This window comes from Pezoporus occidentalis, unplaced genomic scaffold, assembly GCF_034315485.1.
Source record: "Pezoporus occidentalis ecotype Australia unplaced genomic scaffold, CSIRO_AGI_Poc_V1 ctg10, whole genome shotgun sequence".
Taxonomy (NCBI): Eukaryota; Metazoa; Chordata; class Aves; order Psittaciformes; family Psittacidae; genus Pezoporus; species Pezoporus occidentalis.
The window spans coordinates 4,611,935-4,637,245 of NW_026912779.1; the positions used below are offsets into that span (position 1 = coordinate 4,611,935).

Below are 25,311 nucleotides of genomic sequence, written 5' to 3' on the forward strand. Positions count from 1 at the left end.
CAGGCCCCAAGAGGGCTGGTGCAGGTGCCAGGCAGAGCAGGCTGCTGCAAGCCTCTTCTTGGGAGCTGCCCATGTATCCAGCCTGGAATTACAGAGGTACAGGTGTGCCTGGGTAGTGCCTTCCTGCTCCAACCTTACTAAGGCTGCTTGTAGGAAGCAGAACTACAGTCACACGCAGCACTGAAACAGCTGCGTAAAAACAGATTCCTTTTCTAAGTGGTTCCTTGCCTATTGTGGAAAAACCTTCCAAGGTGAGCGGAGCACAGAGAAATTATAGAATCATAGGAAAGGACCTTAAGATCATCCAGTTCCAACCCCCCTGCCATGGGCTGGGACATCTCACACTAAACCATGTCACCCAAGGCTCTGTCCAACCTGGCCTTGAACACTGCCAGGGATGGAGCATTTACCACTTCTTTGGGCAGCCTGTTGCAGTGCCTCACCACCCTTACAGTAAAGAATTTCTTCCTTATATCTAACCTGACCTTCCCCTGTTTCAGTTTGAACCCATCATCCCTTGTCCTATCTCTACAGTCCCTGATGAAGAGTCCCTCTCCATCACCCTTGTAGCCCCCTTCAGACACTGGAAGCTGCTCTGAGGTCTCCACGCACCTTCTCTTTTCCAGGCTGAACAGCTCCAACTTTCTCAGCCTGTCTTCATACGAGAGGTGCTCCAGCCCCTGATCATCCTTGTGGCTTCCTCTGGACTTGCTCCAACAGCTCCATGTCCTCCATATTGAGGACAGCAGAACTGCACACAAATACTCCAAGATATGACACCAAGAACTGATACCTGGTGCTCTGAAGAAAGAGAGAGAGAGGTCAGCAGCAAGGGATGGTTCCCATAAAGCTAAAATGACACAGGGTGAGGCTTACAGCCAGGCTGGATGAGCTGGCAGCAGTCTGTTCTTGAAAGGCAGTGACACATGCAGTCAGACCGAGGGAGGGGCAGGAAAGAAACAGAAATATTGTAGAGTTTCTCTGAAATCCCAGTGCAGACAACTTGGACCGTGAGGAGGCTCACGTAGGTGCTTAGCAGTAAAGTAAGCTGCGTGCTCTGCTAATAACTATGTCCAACGTTTCTGTATCTCTGCAGTCATGGTTCAGATCCTGTAGACAGCAGGTGGCAACTACAGGGCTTCCGTGCAAGAGCTGTGTGACAAGCTCTGCTCCGAGAGTGGCAAGCATGGAGCTGTGCTTCCCAACCATTCATGAGAGTCTGTCCTTGCCAAATGAGGGCTGTAATGCAGGGCATGTTCACAGTCCTGGCTGCAAAATCAAAGAGGAGCTGAGCCTGGGATAAGGCTGTGGAAGAAAAGCTGGCACTGTGTGTTTAGTTCTGCCATGGCACCCTTGGGAAGGCTTTAAATATTGCAAGTGTTTGGGCTCAAACTGTTATAGCTGGGTTTCACCCTGTGAAGAAAATACTTGGACTGTGTCAAGCGAGAAGCGGGTAAATCTCTACTGAAGCAAAACTGGATGGTCCCTCAGCCCCTGGGTAAGAAGTGCTGGGGAGAGGGAAGTTGAGAGAGCTGAGAAGCTGACTGTATCCACCCTTTTGCAAAATGTGAAGTTGTGTTTGGTTTAAACTGGCATAAATTGGGAGTGATTTCACTGCAGCCTGCTGACAAGCACTGTGGATGTGCCTGATGTGACAGCAAAATCAGGGCTGTCCACTCCCAGTGACACCTATGAATCCTGCAGTTATTTCTGCAGCAACTCACGGTGATAATGACCGGTCCGTTGTATTTCTTTAGATATGTGAAACCAGTTTTGGTTTGTCCAGACCCTCTTAGCTTCATTCTCTCCTTGCTTTACTGATCACTGTGCACTGCAGGGCAGAACCAGATTTCTTCTGACTTGGTGGATGTGTGCGGCCCCTCCAGCACACAGAGCTGGCTCCTGCAGACCTGGTTCCTGAGGCACAGTATCACCGAGTAACCTCTTTACATTCTGCATTACATACAGGAGTAAAATCATTTCTACATGCTCCTAACTCATGAACAAGTTATTTTAGTTAGATGTCACAGTGAAACAGAGTAACAGGGACAGAAAATGAAGGTCTACACTCAAGAGGGCTTTTTAGCAAGCAGCTAACTTGGTACCTGGTTACTCGGTGATGAACAAAGTTCCTCAAAAGATGAGCATTTTGAATGTTGCCAGGATGAGTGCTTTGGTTTAGGTGGCTGGTAGCTCCTCTGGCTTCCAGGAACTACTTAAGTGGATGAAGGTAGATGTGGGTGCTACATTTTCGACCAACTGTGTAACCACTACTTGGGTTGTGAAAGCTCAGTCTGCAGGATTTTGAAACACTGATGGAATGTTTGCTGTACCCAGTGCAAGTGTTAGACACCTAATGTAACTTTTAAATATGCATTTATTCAGTTTTAGACCTGTTAAATGCTGACCTTAAACAACAGTCACTTTAACAGAATTGCATGGCTCTAACAGAGATTTGCTGTACAATATCCTCAAGTTACCTTTCTAGTTGCTTAAACAGATTGCTGCAATTAAAAATAGATTTAAAAATGAGCATAACTAAGACACTTTATTAAACAACTTCAAGCTGTACAAAAGAAAACAAATATGACAATTCTTCTAGTGTTGATGATGGAGTTGCCATACTGTATCCTGTGACTTCAGCTTCAGATCAGTCCTATTACAAGATGGATTTTGACATGTACAGTATTTATCAGCCAGCAGTTAACAATCAGCTCTTTGGTTCACCTTTGCTTTTCTTTAGCTGTGGGGAGAAGCAGGCAGAAGGAAGAGAGTACTTCACCTCATTCCTGACCTCCAGTTAATTTATGGAACAGATCTTCATCCAGTGTTTCATTCTGGTCTTTGGAACGGGTTGACAAGAAGATGTACCCCCCAATGTACTCATGGATAATTTTGCAGTCTGCACTCAGGCACGTGAAGGCAATAGATACATTCTGATCAAACTCGATTGCAACCTAAGGGAAACACAGATGGCAAAATCAGGAACAGGGAGAAGCTGCATCTGGGAAAACCGAGCAAGTGTGAGAGCACAGTTGGATGGCAAAGCCTGTGATAAAGCAGAAAGTGTCTCTGCAGCCCAAAACTTACGGATGTGCTGGGGGTGTTGGGCTGCTTGTTTCTTAATCTCCTGTTGTGGCAGGGCCCTCTTGTGGTCAAAATCTTTGTGCTGTTCAGGCAGGCAGCAAAACCATGCTGTTAACTAGATTTTCTCTAATGGTGTATAAAACACTTGAGAAGAGCAGGAATGGCACTCCTGACTCCTTGTACACCTAACCAGTAATGCTTAATATTGTCCATTTTTATGTTCTGACCTTAAATCTGCTTTTGGGGTCCAGGTTTTGATTTCCAGCTACTGCCAATTCTAATAGCCAGCAAACTGAGCTTAGTTGCGAGCTGTGGATTCTGCCTTGCCTGGTTTGAGAGGGATTTAAAGCAAACCCAGCACCTTTACCTTGAATTACAGGCTCTGGCACAGGGAGTACTGCAGCAGAGCAATAGGGATTGTGTCTGATCTCTCCTGGCTCCTGCAGATGCATGTGGAAAACTATAAGCAGGAAGTTTCCAGGCTGCTTGAATCGACATCAGGTCAGTTCCACCTCAGAGATCTACAATTTACAGGGCTAGCTTCAAGCTTTCAAAGCCAAACTCTCCATCAATCACACAACAGAGCTTCTTTCTCAGGACCACACATAGACACAGGGGAGCTCACCCCGCAGCCCTGCAATCTCTGTTTGGGATTTGAAAGACAAACTGGGTTCCTGTACCCTCAGTAAGTAATAGACACAGAATCACCCACAATTTAGAGGATGATGCATGAGCTGGGCTAACAAAGAGTTAAAATGAGATTTTACTGACAGAGCAGTAAACATAATGGGTCTGAATTTACCTTTGAGTCTGTATTTCATCCCATCAAAAACTAAGGACAACTTATAAAAAAGAAACTTGGTAGGAACCTTTTAAACTGGAGCTCTTTTAGCTTCTGATTTTTGACTGCAGACTCCATTAAGAAAACATTTTAGACAGCTTGTTTAAAAACATGTCACAACACGTTCAACATCTTTTCACTCTGAGGTTTAGAAACACCTTCTGAAAGCATCCCCCAGTGTCTGAAATGCAGTGACTGACTGCAGGGAGCTGTTCCAGCTTTACCTGGCGTATTTCCCAGTTCACATTCCACTGCTTCATGTTGGAGAACCTCCATGTTGTGATAGGATCTCCTGTGGCTATATCTATTCGTATCAGCCTGTTATAGGACACCCCAAGCACATCATCCTTTTTGCTTCCTTTAAACCTAAAACACAAAAAAGCCAAAACCTTTGAGCAGATCTGGTTTGTGATGATTTCTGTCCAGAGAAGCATTTCACCTGCATCCTCTGAAAGTGCAATAAATGTGGGAAGAGTCACAGCAGCCTGAGGAGAGCTAGGACCCTTCTTTAGACCAGTATTTGCTATAAAGCAAAGTGATCAGTTGGTGAACTATGGAGTAAGATGGAAAACAATGAGGCAGGTAAATCTGGCTAAATCCTTCCAATTCACTGTTTGCTGCTACAAAAAATAACTGTTCTGCCAAAATGTCACCACTAATTTTCCCTGCTTCATTTCACTGATGTTGAAACATGTTCTTCTAGTTACAGTCACCTAAATTATGGAAGCATATAAAACAGATTTAGTATTTCCTATCACCATTAATTTATTGAACCAACTGTGAGCAATACATGCATGTTTCTGAGTACAAATCACATTATAGAAACATTGAGACGTTTTAACATTTCAAGTTTGTTCTGATTAGAGATGAAAAAGTATCAGAAATTTTTGGGGACAGAAATTTTTGACTAGCTAGGAAAAAACTACCCTGGTAAAGAAACTACCTTCCTCTGCCTTTGTGCTGGGAGCTGGAAGTAATTTCATCTGTCAGCTGTTAATATCTGCAATGTTTCTGATCCTGTTTCTTTCTGACCCTTCTCTCTTTACAGAAAACTGCTCCTTAGGGAAAGAATGTGATTTAAACCCCTGTTTGTGCCTTGCTTAACAACCCCACTCAGCCCATCAGTTTGTAGAAATACACCACAAGACGTGGCAGTGTTCAAGACCAGGTTGGACGGGGCTTGGAGCAACCTGGTCTAGTGGAGGGTGTTCCTGCCTGTGGCAGGGGGCTGGAACTGGATGAGCCTTAAGGTCCCTTCCAACCTAAACCAGTCTGGGATTCTGTGTTTTGCTTATGCTACAAAAGGCAGTTCAGGTGTTGGGTTTGTTAAAGGAACTGGTGATAGATGGGGCAAACCCTCTGTATCTATGTTAGTACATTAGTGACAGGGAACATTCCCGGGTACTGAACTCATGTTCTGTTCAATTGCTAGAAGAGTCCCAGCAGAATTCTGGCTGCAGCCAAGCAGCACTCTCTCCAGTTTTGGGTGTGACATGGTTTAGTGTGAGGTGTCCCTGCCCATGGCAGTGGGGCTGGAACTGGATGACCTTAAGGTCCTTTCCATCCCTGACTATTCTATGATTCTATGGAGTGACTCCCAGGTACAGCTCAGGAGCTGGAACATCTAAGGACCAGCATGGTCTGGCAGTTCACATGAAGCTACTGGGTTTCAGGAAGTCAGAGAGTTCTATAGTATGGATATAGGCTGTTCTATGCCAGCTGGCCTCTGTGCCAGACAATGTTTCCCAGCTGGTTTAACGATTCCTAACTAGCCCTGGACGAGGTGTTAAGCACAAATTAAGGTGCCTCTATGTGCTCATATGGCTGTGTCAGTTCTTTGCATGTTTTTTGGTGTTTTGTCAAGACTGCAGGTCAGAACCCTGCCATATTCAAGGTAAGTGTCCAGGGAAACTGCTATGAACACAACAGAACATTCCTTGTGCTGGATGCTCTTCCAGGTTAACCTAAAAAAGGGATCATTTGCCATTTCCTTAATGAAATGCCAAAGAAACTGGCACTTTCTCATACTCCAGCAAGCAAGAATCAGAGCAAACAAATCTATTGCAAACCTGAGAACACCAACAAGACATGCATTTTTTACATTTTAGGGAGTTTGTGTCAATAAGGATTTAATCCTTGTGATACATTCCTTATGTATAAAGGCATAGTGGAGAGTCTCACTCCAGGAATGGAGCTACTGAGTGCTCTTGCTATAGAAAAACCAGCAGACATGCACAGGTTATGGCAGCTTGACATCACTGTAGCGGTGGGATTACCTTACAATGTAGTAGGATAAGCCAAACTCAGGGAGAGACTGCCATGCCTGGATAAAACGCAGCTTGGCCTCCACTAAGGGCATCTGGGATACATTTTGGTGGGCTTCCAGAATACGAGCAACCAACTGGGAAACACAGGAAGAGAGAAAGGTTTCAGGTGACCGGAGAACAAAAATACCTTTGCTGTCACTACACTGAACATTGTTAGCTATGATGCCACATTCAGACACTTGGTTGTCACTGTGCAGGTTACCACAGAGAGCTCTTGGGGACAGATCATGACCCTCAAGGGCAACTCAGTGCAGGAAGATCTCAGGTCCAGGTTTGTGCTGCACTGGGTCTAGCTCCAGAATACTGCTCTGGAGACTGTCTCCTCAGGCAGGACAGGTAGGCTGAACTTTTGTAGCAAAAGCAGTAGACAAGGAATTATACCTTATAGTGGTCTTCCAATACCTGAATGGGGCCTACAAGAAATCTCGAGAGGGGCTTTTTACAAGGGCATGCAGTGACAGGACAAAAGGGAATGGTTTTAAACTTAAACAGGGGAGATTTGGATTAGATATTAGGAAGGAATCTTTTACTGTGAGGGTGCTGAGGCGCTGGCACAGGGTGCCGAGAGAAGTTGTGACTGCCCCATCCCTGGCAGTGTTCAAGGCCAGGCTGGATGGGGCTTGGAGCAATCTGCTCTAGTGGAAGGTGTCCCTGCCCATGGCAGGGGGTTGTAACTGGATGAAGGTTAAAGTCCCTTCCAACCCAAACCAGTCTAAGAGTCTATGAATTAGGCAGAGAGGAAGGAGAGACAGGAAGACACTGTTATTTAAGATGCAGATAACTTCCTGTCCTTAAAACCCTTCCTTTCTTACTCTGAAGAGACTTTCAGGGACAGTGTTATCAGGAGAACATGGTGAGTGATGTAGGAGGCGATATGGATGGAGGAAAAGTACTTGGAAGAAGTATTGAGACACCTGAACCTGTGCTCAGTGTAAAGAAAAAGCCTCTTGCAAAGGGACAAATGAGTGTTACAGGATGATTCTACTGTATGGTTTCCAAATGCTGCTCCCATCCAGCCTCACCACCACCATACCACCCATACCCAGCCATAAAGCCATTCTCAGGGTACCTGCTTGGACTTGTATTTTTTGGTATAACGTAGTGAGACGAAGCATTCTGGTTTCATATCTGTGTTTTCTGGGTCAGACACAGCCTGGGGAGACATGGTCCAGTTCTTCATCTTTAGAAATGAAAGGATCTTGTGGACCTCAGGATGATAAGAGCTATCAGCCATTGTCTTGCCCTTTGAGGCTAAAACACAGGCAGCCATCCACCGAGCATATTGGTTCTCCTGCAAAAAGACAACTGGTTTTGGACAGGCCATTTATGAAGATGGCTTCTAATCATGTATCTCCATAAAACCACTCTGGAGTTATTCCATGTAGTTTGTGTGGATGTCTAGTTACCACGGCACTGTTGTTCCTATCTGATGGGGCTAGTTCCACCTATGGGACAGCCTATGCAGAATAGTTAGTATTTACATTTGCAAAGAAATCCAGTACTTTGGAATAGATTCTCTTGGGAATTTTATTGCATGAGTGTATTCCACCTGAGGAACATTTTAACACCATTTGGATTGGCACATTTCAATACAAATAAATGGAGATTGAAAATTAACGTAGGATCCTTCTCACACTACCCTCATCTGAATGGGGAGAATTCTCATTAGGAAAAAAGAGAACCCCAAACCTCAGTCCTCTCAAAACACTGGAACAAAATATTGTAACCTCTTTTTAACTTTTTTGATAGTTTCTTCTCTTTTTCTTTCCAGCAGCTTTACTTGGAAACTGATGATAAACCCAGAAACATTGTCCCTTTGTCCCTTCAACCTGCAAGTATGTTGGACCACCACATCATTCTTAAGTTTTATTAACCATTAGATAATAAACTCTCTGCAGCATCCTTATTTCTCTAGAACAGGGTGATGGCTCTTCCAGACAATCTGCCAATAAATCTGGGATATCAGCATTCCCTTATTACTCACGTTATCACATCTTAAATACACTTCATTCATGCCATCTGCAACAGGAATCAGCAATTTGATTCCAAACTTCTTCGCTGCAACATTTACATCTGGTACAATTTCACATCCTGGATCACAGAGAATCAGAAAGAAATGAGTTTGTTTAATTACTACATCGCTAACTTTAAATACTGATTAATACTAAAGAATACTAAGAACACTTAATGGTTGTTTTCCTTTGAGATCAAGGGCCAAGTCTTTCAAAGCTTAGGCCTGATGAAAGGTTTCTGTTCTAGTTCACTGCCTGGTCTGGCTCACCAGGGTGATGAGTGGTCTGAGCTCAAAGAGAAAGGACAGCCTGATCTTAGGAAATGCTCAACACTTAAAATGGAGAGGAACTGAGAGGACCTGGAAGCCTGGACTATATTTTCAGAAGCCACTTAGTACTGACAGTGGGATGTAGGTGACATCTACAACAGAGCTGGCCAGTTCAGGGCTCCCAGAGAGCTCTGAGGTCCCAGTATTTCATGGTGATGGTGCTATTACAGGCCCTCTGTAGTCAGCTGGAGTTGAGGATGCCTATAGTTCCCTTTTGTGTCAAGGGACACCAAGGCTGTGGGCTGCTTGGTGAGGTTCCAGCCACCCTGGCTAGTTTTACCATGCATTCTCTGACCTACTGAGGACATGCAGATTGGTACGCAGAGCCATTTGTTCACAGGGATCAATCTTTGTATTGCAAAGGTTTCTTCTAGGATGAATCCTGAGCATCACTGGTTCCCTGATGCTGAACAAATGATGTCCCTGCAGGAGTAGATGTAGGCTATGTATGGTGCTGGTGTTTGCTGTGTACACCTTGAGTTTCTCCTTCAGCAGTACCTAAAGCTGGTTGTAGCTATAGAAATCCCCACACATGAAAGAAACAAGGCCCAGAGGCAGCTTTGGATCTGTCCCTGCACAGCAGTATGTAGGTGCAACCTATGGCATGCTTGTCCACTGCATCATCTGTAATCTTCCACTACCAGTGTGAGCGTTTGCCAAGGAACAGAGGCGAGTACTACCATACTAGTAAAACAGATAGTAAAAACACTTGGAAATAGAAGTGTCACACAGATCACATTCTCTACCTGACTCATCTTTAAGTGAATCCAGCAGTATGTGGCCTTTTACAAGCCAGGTCCAGATACTCTGGGTTTGGGCTAAGGTATTGACCCTTTCTTGTTTAAACCTCTTGTGCAGATGCCATCTGCCTGCTTAGGAGTCTCAGTAACTGAAAAAGGTCTCAGACTAAATGCCACTGTGCTTGCATTGAGTCCTGCAGGGCTTTCTTGATTTATTCAGTTCACAGATGCAGTAGGAAAAGGAAAGAAAGGAAAAGAAAATTCCTACCTTTTAGGTTTAGTTTCTCAATGGGTTCTCCCTGCGCACATTCCTTGTTTTTAAAATAAGATATGGAAGTGTCTTTAAAGACAAACCAATATGGCTTGATAGCTTTGAGGGACAGCTTCCTGGGCCTGAAATTGAAAAGGAAATCACAAAATGAGCAAATGGCTAAGTCAGTTACAAATATTCCTGTGGATCTCCAATTGCTTGGCAGTCGCAGACATGGCTTCAGTTGGGTTATACACGCTTGTATCAATGACAGGGGTGGCAGAGGATGGAATCAACACTGCATCCAAGTCATGCCAGGTAGGGATGGGGTTTTACCCCACATTCTAGCTGAATCCCAGCTATCATTTCTCTCTTTCCCTCTCCCCTTTATCTTCTGTGTATTTTTTCTTACTTTCCTTCCCCTTCCATTCCTAATCAAAGCCATTCCCTTCTAACAGACCCATTTTCACATGAACTCAGTAATGCTACTCTAACACACAAGTTTGTTCACATACACTAGAACTAGCTTTAGTTTTGCACAGCTCCTTATCTAGAAGGTTTGCAACCATAAAACTAATTTATATTCATTAGAATATAAGGGAGCAGAGATCATGTTTTTGTCTTTATGTGAATCGTGTCTAACAATAACAAAATTCTGTTCCTTCACTGAGTTTATAAAGGCTCCGTAGCACCTTAGAAAAGGTAATAGTTCAAACCATCTTAGAATCACAGAATAGTTAGGGTTGGAAAGGACCTTAAGATCATCCAGTTCCAACCCCCCTGCCATGGGCAGGGACACCTCACACTAAACCATGCCACCCAAGGCTCTGTCCAACCTGGCCTTGAACACTGCCAGGGATGGAGCATTCACAACCTCCCTGGGCAACCCATTCCAGTGCCTCACCACCCTTACAGTAAAGAACTTCTTCCTTGTATCCAATCTATCTAAACTTCCCCTGTTTAAGTTTTAACCCATCACCCCTTGTCCTTCCACTAGGGAGGTGTTACTCCAGCTCCTCACACATGTATATGAATAGATATAATCCTCATTTTCATTCTTTTCAATACGTTACTAATGCAAACTGATTTCTGTCATAGAGTGAATTTAAAAATCTCAACTTTGGAGTGGAGAATTAATTGATAAATCACAGAACCAACCAGGTTGGAAAAGACCTTTGAGATGATCAAGGCCAAAATATTAATGGTCAAACATAATCACTGTGCCAGCCCCACCTCTCTTCAGTAAGAGATACACTTATAATTTATAAATAAAATTATAATTTCATTTAATAAATATAATTACTTCTACTAAGAATACACTAAGAAAGCCACGCGGGAAGGAGGTGGGATAGAACCTCAGGTTCAACATATTTCAGGAGAGAAAACTGGAGGTATTAGCACTGTTTCAGTAGAGAAATACCTCACAGGTGGCTACAGAGGTCAACAATGAAGTTAAAAAGAAGAAAAAAAGAAAACAAAGTAATTCCACCGTCTATTTAGTACTTCCCTTTAAATCTAAGGTGATGGCACGAAGTGTACAGGACTAGCTGGGACACGGTGATTTATTATATGTGTTCTTGCCTTCTCCAGAGCCCTTCTATAAATCCTATTTTAGAATCCTTTCCAGAAAATGGCAAATTCAATGTTTAAATTAATAAATAACTTGGATTTCCAAAGCTGCCAAATATTTTGGCTTTGAATTTTCTTGCAAAGCAACCTTCTTCACAAATAAAGGAATATCATTTTTTTCAGGCGAAAAGAAATATTTTTCTATCCCCCCAAACGTTGCTAAAATTTTTTTTGAAAGCTTTTATTGTTGTTTTTGGAAAAAAATCCCCCCAGCATTGTCACCCACCCAAATACAGCCTTCACTGGCGTGCTAATGTGGTGCATGCTCTGAATTATGTGAGGAAAAGTTCACTATATGAATGGAGTCAGCAGCAGGACATGCAGAGCTTTGCATGTGGGTGTACAACTAAGCAAATAATCGTAGTAACTAAATGTTGTTCCTTTAAAGAAGTGTTTTACACCTTATCTAGTTTCTACAATGCCTTAGGTTTAGGGAGTGATTTATCATGTAGATAGGAAATCTTTTGTGATGAAAAATAACTGCTGAATGCTTTTAAAGGCAAAGTGCTCTGCTGCTGGGGAAGGATAAACCATCCATTGTCAGAGGTGAGCAACTGACAGGACTTAAAAGGCTCAAATTACCTTTCATCTTAAGCCACCTTAGTCATTTGAATGACAGATAAAATTCCTAATTGGAAATTAATAATTAACAATTCCCAACTGTTAACAACAGTTAGAAATAGCCAGGTGCAGTTTCCAGTTCACTGACTGCAAATATGATTTGTCAACAGAAGGAATCTGATAAATATCTGTGCAACAGGAATCTTTATCTTCCACAAAGACTGTTGCGTGATAAAAGGCATTACAGACTTAAGGTCAGTGCAGTCATTTAAATAACCCATAAATCAAGATGTTATAGCAGGATTAAAGAACAGGGTTACTTGCAGAAATTCCTCTCTGGGAGAGCTGATTTTTGTAGTTTTTCATTGGCAAAAACCAATGAAAATTTTAATGTGGTTGAAACCAAAACTTGTTTAGAGATGATGCTTGATAAGCACTAGGAAACACAAAGAGCCTGATCTTTTAATAAGCATAAGTACAGCTGCCCCAACACCCCAAAGCTAGAGAGATTGCTGAGAATCTGTGTCAGAAGCAGTAAGAGAAAGACTTGGAAGGGGATGGCATTAGGCTGGTTAGACCAAGCTGGTGTGTTTAATTGATAACCAGAGGATCTACTGTTAGATTAGGATGAAGAACTCAAGAGATCTCTTCTATGGTTAAGCTTGTTGGGGTTTATGTTTTATTATTAGCTTTAATAACTCACCTAACTAGCCTGAGATTATCAGCAAGTTTCGGGATGTCTGTGATGTCCTCCTATCAGGAATAATTAGGAATAATTTTAGTACAGTGCACTTCGTAATGGTCTGTTAGCTAAATGAGGAACCAGATATGCTCAGAGTCAATACATTTGACACAGTGAAAGCAATTCTGGGATCAAAAAGGACGTACCAAAATGTTATTTGTGTTTCCACCTTCCAGTGTTACTTCCAGATTAGAAAGTGCAGCTTCTACTTCATCTACTTCTGATTCACAGGTGAAGTCTTGTGCTTCTGATGATAATGATAACTTGCTTACATGATACTAAAATAAAACATCAATAGCAAGCAGTCAGTATAACAACACACAATCACAGCATGTGAAAATAGGCCATTTGGCTTATGGGACAGCTCTGTAAAGTTCTGCAGCACCATGGGTTTCTTCACAAGGAAACAGGTTTGTCCACTGTGATCTCCAGTGCAATTACTGATTTTCCTGATTACTGAGTTTCCTATTTTAACTGCCAGTGTTTGTACTCCTTCACTGTCTAATTGTCCCTGGTGTGTGAGGCTGACTGCTAACATTTGCATGCAGGTCAGCTCTACATGCCATGCATACCAGGTGGAAACCTGGCAGCAAGGTTCTGTGGTGTCCTGCAGGGGCAGGTTGTGCACTTTTTGACAGCTCCATTTACATTTAAAAGGAAGAAATTTATTATTAATACACATTTGTGTTTTATCACCTGACTATCACCTAGTTAGGTGATGGTCAGGGACTAAGCTATGTTAGGTCAGGTTGAATTTCAATGTACTCCATAGCAACCCTATCCTTTTTTTTGGTCTGTTGTGAAGTTATGCATTTATGTATTAAAGTAACTTTCAGGAAGAATACCTGAAAAGGATGGTAGCTGGGATAGGAAGCAACACTTCATAGTAATCCCCTTCAGAATAGGCTGGTGTCAAAGTTACATCCTGGCTATGGTTTGCTTTAGATAATGTTAGTAAATGGTTCCACAATAGTATGTGATAGTTTGAATAATGGTGTGCTGCTGCTGAATTCAGTTGCTTTAGTTGATGGATGCTGCTGCTTGTTTCTCACCCAAACAGAAGACCCCCAATCTAAGCAGAGCTGTTGGCCTGGGCTCTGTCCTAGACTTGTCCTAGCTTGTGCCTGCCTCTTGAGGAAACAGGTTTTGCAACTTGTTGATCAAGTACATACCTGTAGTGCAGCAAAGATGAGCATTTCTTCCTCTGTGCAATCAATCTCTTCTAACAGGATGGCCCAGCGGGCTTGTTCATAGATTTGGTTTATTCGCACTGCATCGTACTGTAGCAAAAAAGAACAACACTGGTCATTATGTATCAAGATGTAGATTCATGATCAGCTGCCGCTGATCTAACATTGGGTTGAAGCCATAAAGGTCGTTTCCTTCCTTCCCCCACCTCTGCCCTGCTGTATGTTCCCATCCTTCCCTTGTGTGGTTGTGTGTGGGGTGACAGTGACTTGCTTATCGAACAGAAAGTTCATCAGGAGTCCCTCGCTGAAGCGGAAGGGGAGGGGAAGGGGAAGACATCCCCTTTTGTGGTGGGAAGCCTTGGGCTGGCTTAACTGCAATGTGAAACCACACTATGAGAGTGAAAATAACGTGACACGGCTGAATGTGACGTTCTGCAGCTTCCTACTGCCAAAGAAAGAGACCCTTATTCCTCCCTTCCCCTCTTCTGCTCTTGGCTTTTTCAGTTCTGTCTCTATCCTTGCACTGGTTTGACATTTGTCAGCTCCTGCTGTGAGCTGCTTCAATTCACTATGCAGTTCTTGGATGTGTTTGTGTCTTATTATCTACTTGGTGAATAAGCTGAAGTGACTCACAGAAATATTCAAGCCCCAGAGCTGGTGATGGGAGGATAAACCTTGGAGCATGACCTCTCCCACTAGTGGTGAGCTATTACATTGCCTGAGGCTGTTTTGGGTTATTTCATCCTATGGCTCCATGGCTGGCTGGGGCAAAGAAGGGAAATGTTTGGGCTGCTCAAGAGACATATTCCAGGTGGGATGGCTTTTCATTCCAAAACATGCCATCTGAACTAGAAAGTGCCCTTCTGTTCATCTGAGATGCTTCAGATGAAAGAGTTTTACAGAATTCACAGAAAATAACAATGTGAAGGCCAAATCCTCCAACAATCACATTTGAAATCTTGTTGACTCATGCTGGTAAGCGATCATCCATTAATTTCACTAACTGCTAACTCCCTGGCTTAACACAACCACCCTGTCTGTTAGTGGAAATAGAGACAAACAAGAAGCATCTTTCAAATGAGAAGAACTTTTAAAGGGATTTGTGAACACTAAGTCTTGGTTTCAAATGGAACTTCAACACTTTTGCTGAACTTTCCAAAGGTGTTTCATCACTCAGTCACACTGAAGTAAACTGAAGTGCCTGAGTGCTTGTGAGGGCTTCAGCCCAGAGGAGCTGACTGATTCAGTGAAGAGTGAAGAGCAGTGGGACATAAATTCATTTTTAAGTCCATTCTCAAAACCAGGGCTTATACCTTTAGATCATTTAGGATACTGCTCATTTAGATTTACCCTGTTAAAAGATGCAGGAAGTAAACCAGCCCCTCTGGAAATCTGGATATTGTTTCTGCTGCTCTTCAGATCTCATCTTTACTCTTCAGATCTAATTTCAGGTGAGGAACAGTGATTCAGTGTCCAAAGGGGAAAAGTGCAGCCTTAGCTGAGGGGAAAAGGTTGGATTTGATCTCTGAGGGGGCTGTAACAAATCCTAGCTAAGATTTGGTATCTCTGTGCTACAGCTCCTTGACATGAAAGCAGGTAAACAATGAATAGCAATAAAACCAAAGCTCTTACTTTTGGATTCAAATCAAAGAAAGTGTAGTATTTAAAGCGTAAGAGAAGTTGATCATCCTCCAGAATGCCTTGCTCCATAAGCGACCGGGATGAATCTAACCAGCTGTGGAAGAGAACAACACACAGAGTCAGCTGGACAGGAAAAGCTCTCACACCTGCAGAGCTCCAGTGTAACTGGGAAACCAAAGTGGGAACAAACAGCTCCAGTTCCTGCAAGCCTGGGGAAAATCCAGGTAACTCAAAAGAGGTGGAGTGTTCACATGGATTTCCAGCTTTCGTTGTATAAACACAATACCCACAATCTTCCTATTTTTTTTCTCCAGCACTATTCAAGACATCAGGAGTAGATGCCAAACACTGAGGAGTAACTAGTTGTGGGGTGATGCACACCAATGAGATTCTTTTTTCTTGATCTCCAGAAATGGGAGATTCATTTAATCCAGGGCAAAAGCCTGTAATAGTTGGAACTCCCTCTTTTCATTTCAGTATTCGTGGTTTGTAATTCCAGCTACTTCTGTTCTCCAGTGAAATCCAATGGAAATATCCAAGTCACTACTTAGTGCTCCACAGATCCAAACCTGACAATCCGTATTTTAATGCTAGAGGGACAATCCTCTCAAACTCTCACCATTAAACCCCCTCATGCTCTCAATTCTTCTGTGGTGTCCAGTAATCAATATTTACTCCTGCATAATTCAGTGGGGTCACCTATTCGTAATGCATTAGAGCTTTATTGAATTTATCCACTGTCCATGTAAAGCCTTTCAAGTTTGCTATCCAGACTGTCCTTCAACAGTGCTCACAGTGCTAAACTGGATTTGCCTTCATCTAACAACAGACTTTAGTCCAGAGCCTGCACCATTACATCATTCATCACTTCAAATCAAAACTACCTAAGCAAGAATGTTAAATAAGGAAAAAAAGTTAAAAACAGTTAAGTATTTCTGAAACAAAACCATGATCAAAACATGTTTTAAAGTATCAGTATAGCCATATATCAGGGGGTTGTTTCCACATTCTGCTTTACATTTAAGAAGCTGGATTAGTGCTACCCTTGTTAAACCAGCTAACACAGATCTCAAAGAGAGGCACCTTACCCTGCATTGAGTTTGGCTTTGTCAGCTAAGGTCCGAGGCTGGTACATCTCTGCTAGCGTTTCTGGAGAGCAGTTGGGGTGACTGAAGGCAAGGATGCTGCAGTTCTGCTCAGTCAAGGGACTGTCACTGAACCAAGTAATGGTAGAAGAAGCTGGTGTCCCACTGACGGGGTCATAAATGGGTGTCATGGTTTTACTGTACAAACCTGGGCTTCCTGCAAGTTAGGAGAGTCATGTATTATTCCAGGGAAAACTGCCTTCAGATATAGGTAGTTACCACTTAACCCTTTTCTTTCAAGACAATCTCTCCTGTCTCTGCTGTTTACAGTAGGCCATGTGCTTCCTTCCATAGGTGACCTCAGGGACAGAAGTGCTCGTTCTCCTTCTCTGAGATCTCTCAGTTGTGTTGGAGGCAGGAAACTTTGAAGCTTTCATTTCTCCTTCTCCTTGCAGGTTGCCAAACTTGTTGAATACTTTAAGAGTGGTCTCCCATTTTCAAAGAGCAGCAGCAAGGCCACAGCTGATCATCTGTTTTCTGCTACAGCCTTTCTCATATCAATGGAAGGGAAAACATTTGTACAGACAACAGAAAAATACTGATATATTGGAGCTTTCAGTAACCACTCATTTCAGGCCAACTGTGTCTTTTTCCCTACCATCAGACACTGAACTATCTCCCTGGTTCTCACTATGTAACAAAGACTTTCTTCCTCTTTTTGACCTTCAGTCAGAAGAACAAAACCATATTGATGTGTCATTACCTGATAACCCTGAACTCACTGGGGAGTTGCACAGGTTCAAGATATCTTCTGTAACCGGTTCTTTGTTGTTCTTGTCTTTTTTCTTTTTCTTTTTGAGCGTGTCTTCTGATGGCTTCAACAAGGAGAGTTCTTCTGACCGTCTAATGTCTACAATGGCAATGGGGGAAGTGAAGCAACATGAAACATGTGAAACTTAGCAGATCACGTCCCAAAAAAGCCCATGGGTGGTGATGGCATTTGGGGAAACTCCATGGTGCAATCTGAATTCTGTTTTTAGCAGGCTGAAAGGAGTAGGTGTGGAAAAGCCAGTAATTCAGAAAGAAGGCAAAAGACTTTGGGCTGTGAGAATGAGTTTGACAGGATTTAAGCCTGCTTTTGTAGCGGCATAACTGCATTTTGGAACACCAGGGGAAAACTCTTTCTCCCTGATGGCTCTGCAGTCACCTTTGAGCATCCAGCCTCAATGCAATGTCTGACTTATGAATAAGCAAGAACAGAAATGGAACCACTGTATTTAAAGTTTGTGCCTTTTCTTATTCTCTATATTTCACATACAAGATTCTGTCTTGGCTGCACACTATCCCCTAATGCACTACTGATTCAGACAGGTATTGTCAGTTGCAAACCTGGAACTTTGTTCCTGAAAAACACTTATTCTGGGGTATGCGAAGGTATTTTTGACAGTATTCACTCATGAGAAGCACTACTGGGTTACTGGAGTGATTCAGTTGGAAGGAAAATGTGGGTAGAAATATTTATTTTGGCCAAATGTCCTTGAACAATTAGGGCATCATTTTATCAGGGCTGTTAAATATAATAAAGGCAGACTGCACCTTTCACAATCCACTGCTAGAAGATGAAACTGAAAGCTGCAGTGTGGTCAGTCATAGAATCATAGAACAGTTAGGGTTGGAAAGCTGAAGATGAATGTGTTAATGCGCTAAACTTTGAAGATCTAAATTCAGATGAAGATTTTAGTCCTCATTTTACCCTAAAACTAAGGGATTCTGAAGCCTGTTTGCAGACTCGACTTACTCCCATTGATAACAGGCACACAGGTCTGGCATGCTCCAAAATCTCACTTGGAGGTCCTCCATTATTAGAAGGAGCAGAGACCTGAGGGCTCAGTGTTACACACATTCATGGGCTTGTGAGGGGTTGTTAGGTATGCCCTGACCTGGACAGCTTTGGGCATATAAAACCTTGAACATTTAGAACGTGCTCCTTCTGGAGTGAATACAAATAACCAGTAGGCCAAGTTGAGTATCATTAATATTAGTGAAAATAGGTGATAAATCAGTGACACCAATAAAATTGCCTGTGGTGAAAGTTGGTGTAGGAGATTGATAAACTCAAGCTCTTAGTCAACAGCATGGAATAAGCAGGATTGAATCCTGCTCAAGGGACAAGGATCCCTACGGAACCATCAAGAGGACTTTAATTATACTTGTGTAGCTCATGGGGCACATTTCTGACACAGTTTGCACCAGTTATCACAAAGACTCCAAACCACTGTCATGCACTGGATACTAAAACCCCAAAAAATCCATCATCTGATCTTGGATAAACTCAAATCAAGTTTCTCCTTGAGCTCAATAGTTTCATGAGTAAGAACTTCACATCAAAACAATGTCACCTAATAAAATGCTTCAACTTAGTTGCCAGAGGGGGTTTAGCTTTACTTACTGAGGATTTTGCAGATGTCGCTGACAGCTTTGAACACCATAGAGGAGAAGCTGACTTTCAGTCTCACAGTCTTCATGTTTGGCAAGCGAAGCCGCAGCATTTTGTGCTGAGTAGTAAAGAAGAGCTTAGCATCTGCCTGCACCCCACATTTATCCAGTGTCCAGTGGGTTTTCAGAAGCCAGCATTTTTTTTGCTCCCACCAAAGGGCATAGTCTGACCAGTCTTGTGCTATTTCTAGGAAAATACAAAATGGTTATTAATAAACTGTGGAGCAAATGTACTAAAAACCCCCTTGGTTTGGAAACTGTGTTCTGCAATCAGGACAATTTATTTACATCATTTTAATACTCATTTTATTTATATTAAAGCAGCAACTACTGTTCCTGAGACCCGGACCCCATTTGCTGCTGCTTGTGGCAGTCACTGGGAACTAACTTTGTTTTCCCTGAAGAGTTATGTAGGTGCTGGCTGTGGCACTGCCTTTATCTTGCAGATATCCATAGGGAAGTGCATCCCTTGAATCTGGTGCTATACATGATCCAATGCTGCTTGGACTGTGCTGGGATACGCACTAAAAACAAAGACACCTGCTTGACAACTTGACAGCGCAAGCTGAAAATCCTCCCACAAAACCTTGTGTGCCCCCAGATGGGCACAAGTGCTTCCAGAGTCTCCTGGGAAGCATCACTGAATGGCTCATCTCCACAGTGTAAGAACCAGCAATGAGTCCCTTGAAGTGTTGGTGACACACAGTGTCACACTCAGCTCTTCCCTTTGGCTGCACAAGGATGTTCACCTGAGTGCAGCCCGCTTAAGCCCGCTATACAGTGGCAACATTCTTGAAATAATCAAGGAAAAGAAGTCTCATTTTGGGAGTGAGCCTTGTGACAATCAGGAAAGAGTTAACAAACTCTTTAATAAATAATGACCTTCTCTACCACACAGGATGTGGAAACTTCTAAGTGAAGCAGAAACTTGTAAGTGAGGTAGAATGGGCCATGGTGCGATGTGGTACAGTTAAATCTGCTATTAGTCTGTGCAGGAGGGGGGCATACTGGTGTGACTGATGCCTGAGTGGCAAGGGCTGACTACAAACCCTTCTCAGAGAGGACAGGCCTGCCCAGAGATGACCGAGTTGTTCCACTAATACGGACTTGCCTGTGTTTTGCTTGAGTAAAAAATGTGCATTTCGTACTTTGAAAAGTAAGATAAAGTAAGATTTGCTGAGTCAAGAACAGATAGAAGACTTTGTTCGTGACTCGCTGCCTACTACATATGGCACTGACATAATAATCAGATACTATCTTGTCTGTATCACTCTGCAGCCTCAGAGCACACAGGATTATTTTGGAAGGCAACTCCATTTGATAGCTTTGAGTTGAAGAAACCTAGACGCTCTTACTGCCTGTAGCGCTGACTTGCTGTGACCATACACTGGGTATTTCAGCTTTCATATCCTAACTTTGATTCGGCTGGTGTCTCCTCTTCATAGCTCTTCCCCAAGGGATATATGCAATGGATAACATGGCTCAGATTTTAGCTAGAATGCTACTATAGCACAGGAAACAGTAACTTCTGAAGTGCCTTCATCCTGTCTTTTTGATGGCTACAGGTGGATAAAAAGGGTATCAACTACTTTACTGCCCCTCCAACTAGCCACCTATAAAGTCTGTCTGGAAAGGGAACTGAACATTTAGTCTAGCCCAGTGTTATTTGTGGAACAAGACAAAACAAAGGTAGAGTTTTGTTTGCACTGTGACAGTCACAGACAGGGAGGGGTTCTGGCCACACAGACCTCCATCCTCAGTGCACCCTTACAAAGAAGCGAGGCAGTGCCATTTCAAAACACCCAGGAGCCTCTTTATGCAGAGGGAAAGCTGCATGTATTATTTTAATAACACTGTGTAAATTAAACAGGTCTTTACTCACTGATTTGTTCTACTAATTTCAGCATCACTCCTCCAATATGAAGGTCCCCTGTGACCCGTAGTAAAAATTCCTTTTGTACCTCTTCATGCTGATGATCAACTGTCACCAAGAGCTCCCAGGAGTGAGACCCATATTCACTTGAGGAAATCATTTTGGAAAGGTCTATGTAAGCTCTACAAACGCAAGACAAACAAACAGGTTATTTTCCCTCCACTCTGAAACAAATGCATTTCTCCATAGTCTCTAAATACTTCCATGCTGCCAAGACTTTGCAGGGGCCTTAGCTGGAACATCACATGTGTTACCCTCTTACCTGTTAACTAGGCTCTGCTCTTGTGGTTACTCTTGCAAGACAGGCACGTGGGATTATTTGTTTTCATTGGTTTTACTGTGATTTCATTGCCTCCCCAGCTCTAATGTCTGCAGTTGGGCAGAGATAGCCTGGTTTGCCTGGGTTTCCTCACTACACGCTGCTAATCTGCCAGTCTGGACACCATAAAGCCTCCATTGTGGGTGGGATCTGTTTTGGCAATCTGTCCATTGAACAAAGGAATTTCACTGACTTGTACACATACAGCTGTAATTCTCACTGCAAACAGACATTTACACTTGCAACTTTGCCAGCTTGGTCCTGTAGTCTGACCTATCTGGGTAGATGTGAGGGGAGACAAATGACTTTAGTGGCTCTCTGCCAGCAATATCCAGGCACGTAACTGCAGTTTGTGCTCAGTGCTTGCACAAAGCGATAGGATGTATCCTGTCCCAGCAGGGTGAATGGTCTGAGATCCCACCATACTCCTGCCAGCACAAGTAAACAGTAATCATGCCAAGCCAAGCTAGAGAAGATGCTCAGAGGTAGCAGCTTTGGTTATCATCAGAAGAGTTCTGCTGATTCCTGAAGAATGAGCTTGTAGGTATAAGGTGACTGATGCTGCAGGAAGGAGTTGTGATATTTAACCAGGTTAACACTCAGCATCCTGTCACAACCAAGCCTTTGCAGCTGAAGCTTAGGGAATAAAGTGGATGGCTTCCACTTACTGCAGCCTTTCAGCAGTACCCGAGAACCCAAGTCACAGACAGAGACTCTACTAACGGTGCCATATACAGACTGCTCCTGACATAAACCTTTAGCCTAAAAGTCAGGTCACAAGTAGAAAAATCAAGGACAGTTGTCATAGGGGAGGAGTGAGAGAAGGAATGATGTTTTCTAGGACTGACTGCAGGACAAGATCAGACTAGTTTAGGTTACACTAATGTAAAATTAAGCTAAAGGTTAAATTTCGCACTCCTAGAAACAGGGTGAAAATGTAAGTTCACCTATTTACCAATTTCTAACAACAAAGCTTTATGTTGCCTATTAGGTAATAAAAGAGGGTTTTAGTGCCACAAGATACTGCCCTGGGGCAGAGCCCAGTTCAACGTTCATCCTGAGGTTAGAGGCGCAGGGAGGCTCTTGCACCTAAACAGCCAGTTTAGGGCTTAATCCTCCTCAGAATTCAGGTGTTATTCACATTTCTTAACATCTTATGGTTTAAGAATTTCAACAGGAAGACTTTTGGTATTTTGTTATGTACTTTACAATATTTTTATGGCAGAATCAGTCATCTGACTGTTTCAGGGACGTTCTTTTAACTCTGTTAATATAACCCTGTTTAATTTTGTTCTCAGAATCCTAATGTTGTAGACTTGGTTCCCAGAGCTCCTTTGGGTCCGATGTCAATAGTACTGATGTAAAATTCGGTATCAAATGTGGTGACAATGACAAATTCTACTAATAAGGAACAGTGATTCCAAAAGGCAGAGAAAGTAGATCTGTTAAAGATTAGACTGACACCCCCCTAAATGAATGACAATGTAAATGGAACAATCTGTCCAGCTCAAAACCATCCTCTTAGGGGCAAATCACCTTAAGGAGGAGTTTCAGTAGAACAGTGCTGGGAATCTGCTCTGACATTCTAAAATCTCAATGACTTATAGATAGCCCTAGCTTAAAACCCAGCAACTTCATACTCCAAAAGGCTAATTCACACCGAGGAACAAATGATATTGTTAGTTAAGTTCTTGGATGTGCCAGCCTGCACCTTTTCACCAGTTACTAAACCAACAAGGGCTGATACTTCTCCAGACTGTAAGTTTGTTTTGCCTTGGTAAATATAGACATTGAGTTGGATATTGGAAAACACTATGGCTCTGGGATAGAACTGGGATTGTGACTTTGTGCTGCTGCACGTGTGCCACATGGATTTGGTAGCACAGGTGTGCATTAGGGGCAGGGGAAAGGGCTGTGTCCCTCCCAAAGGGGGGACATGTCCAGTACCCAGCTCCTGAGATGGGCTTCCAGGCAGATGAGGCTTTCGGCATAGGGCAGTACAAGGTGAGACAAGAGAACAGTCATCACTGCACTGTATTCACAGCAAAACAAAACCCCTGACTTCAGAAAGGTGAAAATGCCCATAAACATCAAAACCAGCTTTAAAATGGACAAATCTACAGCTGGCCTGAGCATGAGAACTGTGTGATTTCACTGCAGGAGCACAGGAATGAAATCTGGAGGAGGAACTATACCTTTGCCTACACTTACTCCACTATAAGCCAGTCTTGTTACAGAAAAGAAGTGCTGCATCTGCCCTCTTGTGCCTGCTCTGGATTTGGGTTTTTTCCCATCTTAGATTAGGTTCAGCTTCCCAGGCTAATGATGTGTACAAATGCTTGTGCTGACATGGGTGAAAATGAGCAGCCCAAGGGGTGGGTGAAACTCCTTCTCTCATTCACGTTGGCTTGGGAAACCATGGCCTCAAGTGCAGGTAATCCTGGCACTCCGTCATTCCCTAAAGCTGCTCCTTCCCGGCTTCCTCTTCAAACCAGGAGGCTTCAGTTTGATGATCAGAAAACACAAACACGAGTAGATCTATCAGAGTACGCAGCACAAACAAAGCCTAGGCTGGGAAAAGAGGTGAGCTAAGCACAAGGACAACTAACTAGGGTGGATTAACACCCAAACAAACCCAAGGTGCCAGGGCAGGCTACGGACACTCCATGTTTTGAGACCTTCAGGTCAAGACTGGATCCTCTCCCGGCACACAGCCCAGTGCCCTGGCTCCACGTGGGTTGTGGCTGTAGGGCCTGGCACGGGGAGCTCAGAAAGGCCAGAAACGTATCTGCAGGCTACCGCTGGCTCTAGTAAGGCTTTCTACAGAGCATCTGAGCCAACGCAGCTGTAGAAAAGCAGCAATTGCGAGCTCACCACGAATGTTAGCCCTTACAGCCCCGAAGTTGAACCTCTATGTGGAAATACAGGATGTTACTTGTACTGGGGCAGGAACAGACCTACTGTAGGGTAAAGGGAAGCAAACAGAGTATTTCCAGGCACCTCTCAGGGGCTGCGCGGCACCAACCCAGCTGCCTCCCGGTCTTTGAGGAAGTGCCGGGTGCCGCGGCTGGAGCGACAGGGAAGGCTCCCCGCAGGGCACTTACTTTCGGATTCTGACGATTATTACTATTATTATTCGAAACCAACTAAAACCTCAACAATTAAACCTAAAATCAACGTGGCTGCATCCCCCCTCCGGCCCCGCCAAGGGCCCTCACCCGCTCCTGCTCCCGGCCCGCGCTCTCCGCCGGCAGCGAACCGCCCTTCCCGGCTCCCGCAGTCGCTCACTTGCGGTCTCCGATGGCAGCGCCGTCCCGCTCCTCCCGGCCCAGCTCCCGCACCCTTCGCTTACACCTGGCGTCTGCGGGACGGCGAGGAGAGGAGGAGCAGAGCCCGGCCCGGCCCCGCCGCCGGCACCCTCGGGGTAGGCGGCACTTCCCTTCCCTTCCCTCCGCCCCGCTCCGCTCGGCGGGCACCGCTGTGCCGGCAGGTAGGGAAAAGCTGATCCCTCCTTCCCTGCCCTCCACCCTGCCAATAGAACACCGCAACCCCGAGGCCATGGAGCCTCGTGGTTGTGTATGCACCTCACTGGGTATACTTGTTGCTTCATGGAGCCGCCTTGGGTGTGCAGGGGGTTGTTGCTTCTAGGTGGCTGTTGAGAGATTGGAGACTACAGAAACTAAGCTTAGTGCTGCGGGTGCGATGCCAAAGAGCAGGAAGGTGTGTTTGAGATGTAGGGATGTGTTGTGATGTACGGAATAAAAGTGGTGTGAGCTGGCTGGAGATAGGCAAGTGCTTCTCCGTGGTGGATTCGCACAGAAAGCCTTTATTGCCCTAAACCTTTGACTTGCTTGGTGGTGTAGTGGCTACATGAAACACAGTGAGGAAATAAACCCAAACTAAGCTAATAACTGGAAAGAGAAATAAAGAATATAAAGGAAAAGTTCTTTCAGATTAAACTCATCCTGACTACAGAGCCCCCAGAGGCCATAAAGGTGTAAATGATGCATCTTTGACACTCCATGGGCAACAGTAACTTTGGTTAGAGCAAAGCAGATAAGAAGTTGTCAAAGCACAGGTAAAATCACAGGATATTTGCTCCCCTTATTGCTGGCCTAGACTCGGCCAC

At 43.8% G+C, this 25,311-nt stretch overlaps 2 protein-coding genes across 6 annotated transcripts in view; one reads left to right on the top strand and one right to left on the bottom strand.

The window, feature by feature from the left end:
* The window catches only part of BMP2 (bone morphogenetic protein 2), a 250,350-nt gene that overhangs the window by 14,315 nt on the left and 210,724 nt on the right, over positions 1-25,311 (top strand). The window lies entirely within an intron of this gene.
* Positions 367-24,738, bottom strand: FERMT1 (FERM domain containing kindlin 1). 5 transcript variants are annotated; one of them, XR_009963114.1, is made up of 16 exons: positions 24,471-24,551; positions 20,813-20,985; positions 18,884-19,117; positions 17,198-17,344; positions 16,438-16,651; positions 15,341-15,443; positions 13,691-13,798; positions 12,665-12,796; positions 12,480-12,529; positions 9,605-9,729; positions 8,240-8,346; positions 7,325-7,546; positions 6,205-6,329; positions 4,153-4,294; positions 2,592-2,957; positions 367-426 (listed from the first exon to the last, which is right to left on the bottom strand). XR_009963114.1 is itself a non-coding variant. In XM_062610112.1 (15 exons), the coding sequence occupies exons 2-15, from the start codon at positions 20,961-20,963 to the stop codon at positions 2,784-2,786; spliced, it is 2,034 nt and encodes a 677-aa protein (XP_062466096.1). In that variant the 5' UTR covers positions 20,964-20,985; positions 24,471-24,603; the 3' UTR covers positions 2,360-2,783. The 5 variants fall into 5 exon arrangements, 4 of the variants coding, with proteins under 4 accessions (XP_062466096.1, XP_062466077.1, XP_062466103.1 ...); XM_062610112.1 differs by lacking the exon at positions 367-426 and having other exon boundaries at positions 2,360-2,957; positions 24,471-24,603; XM_062610093.1 differs by lacking the exon at positions 367-426 and having other exon boundaries at positions 2,360-2,957; positions 24,401-24,603.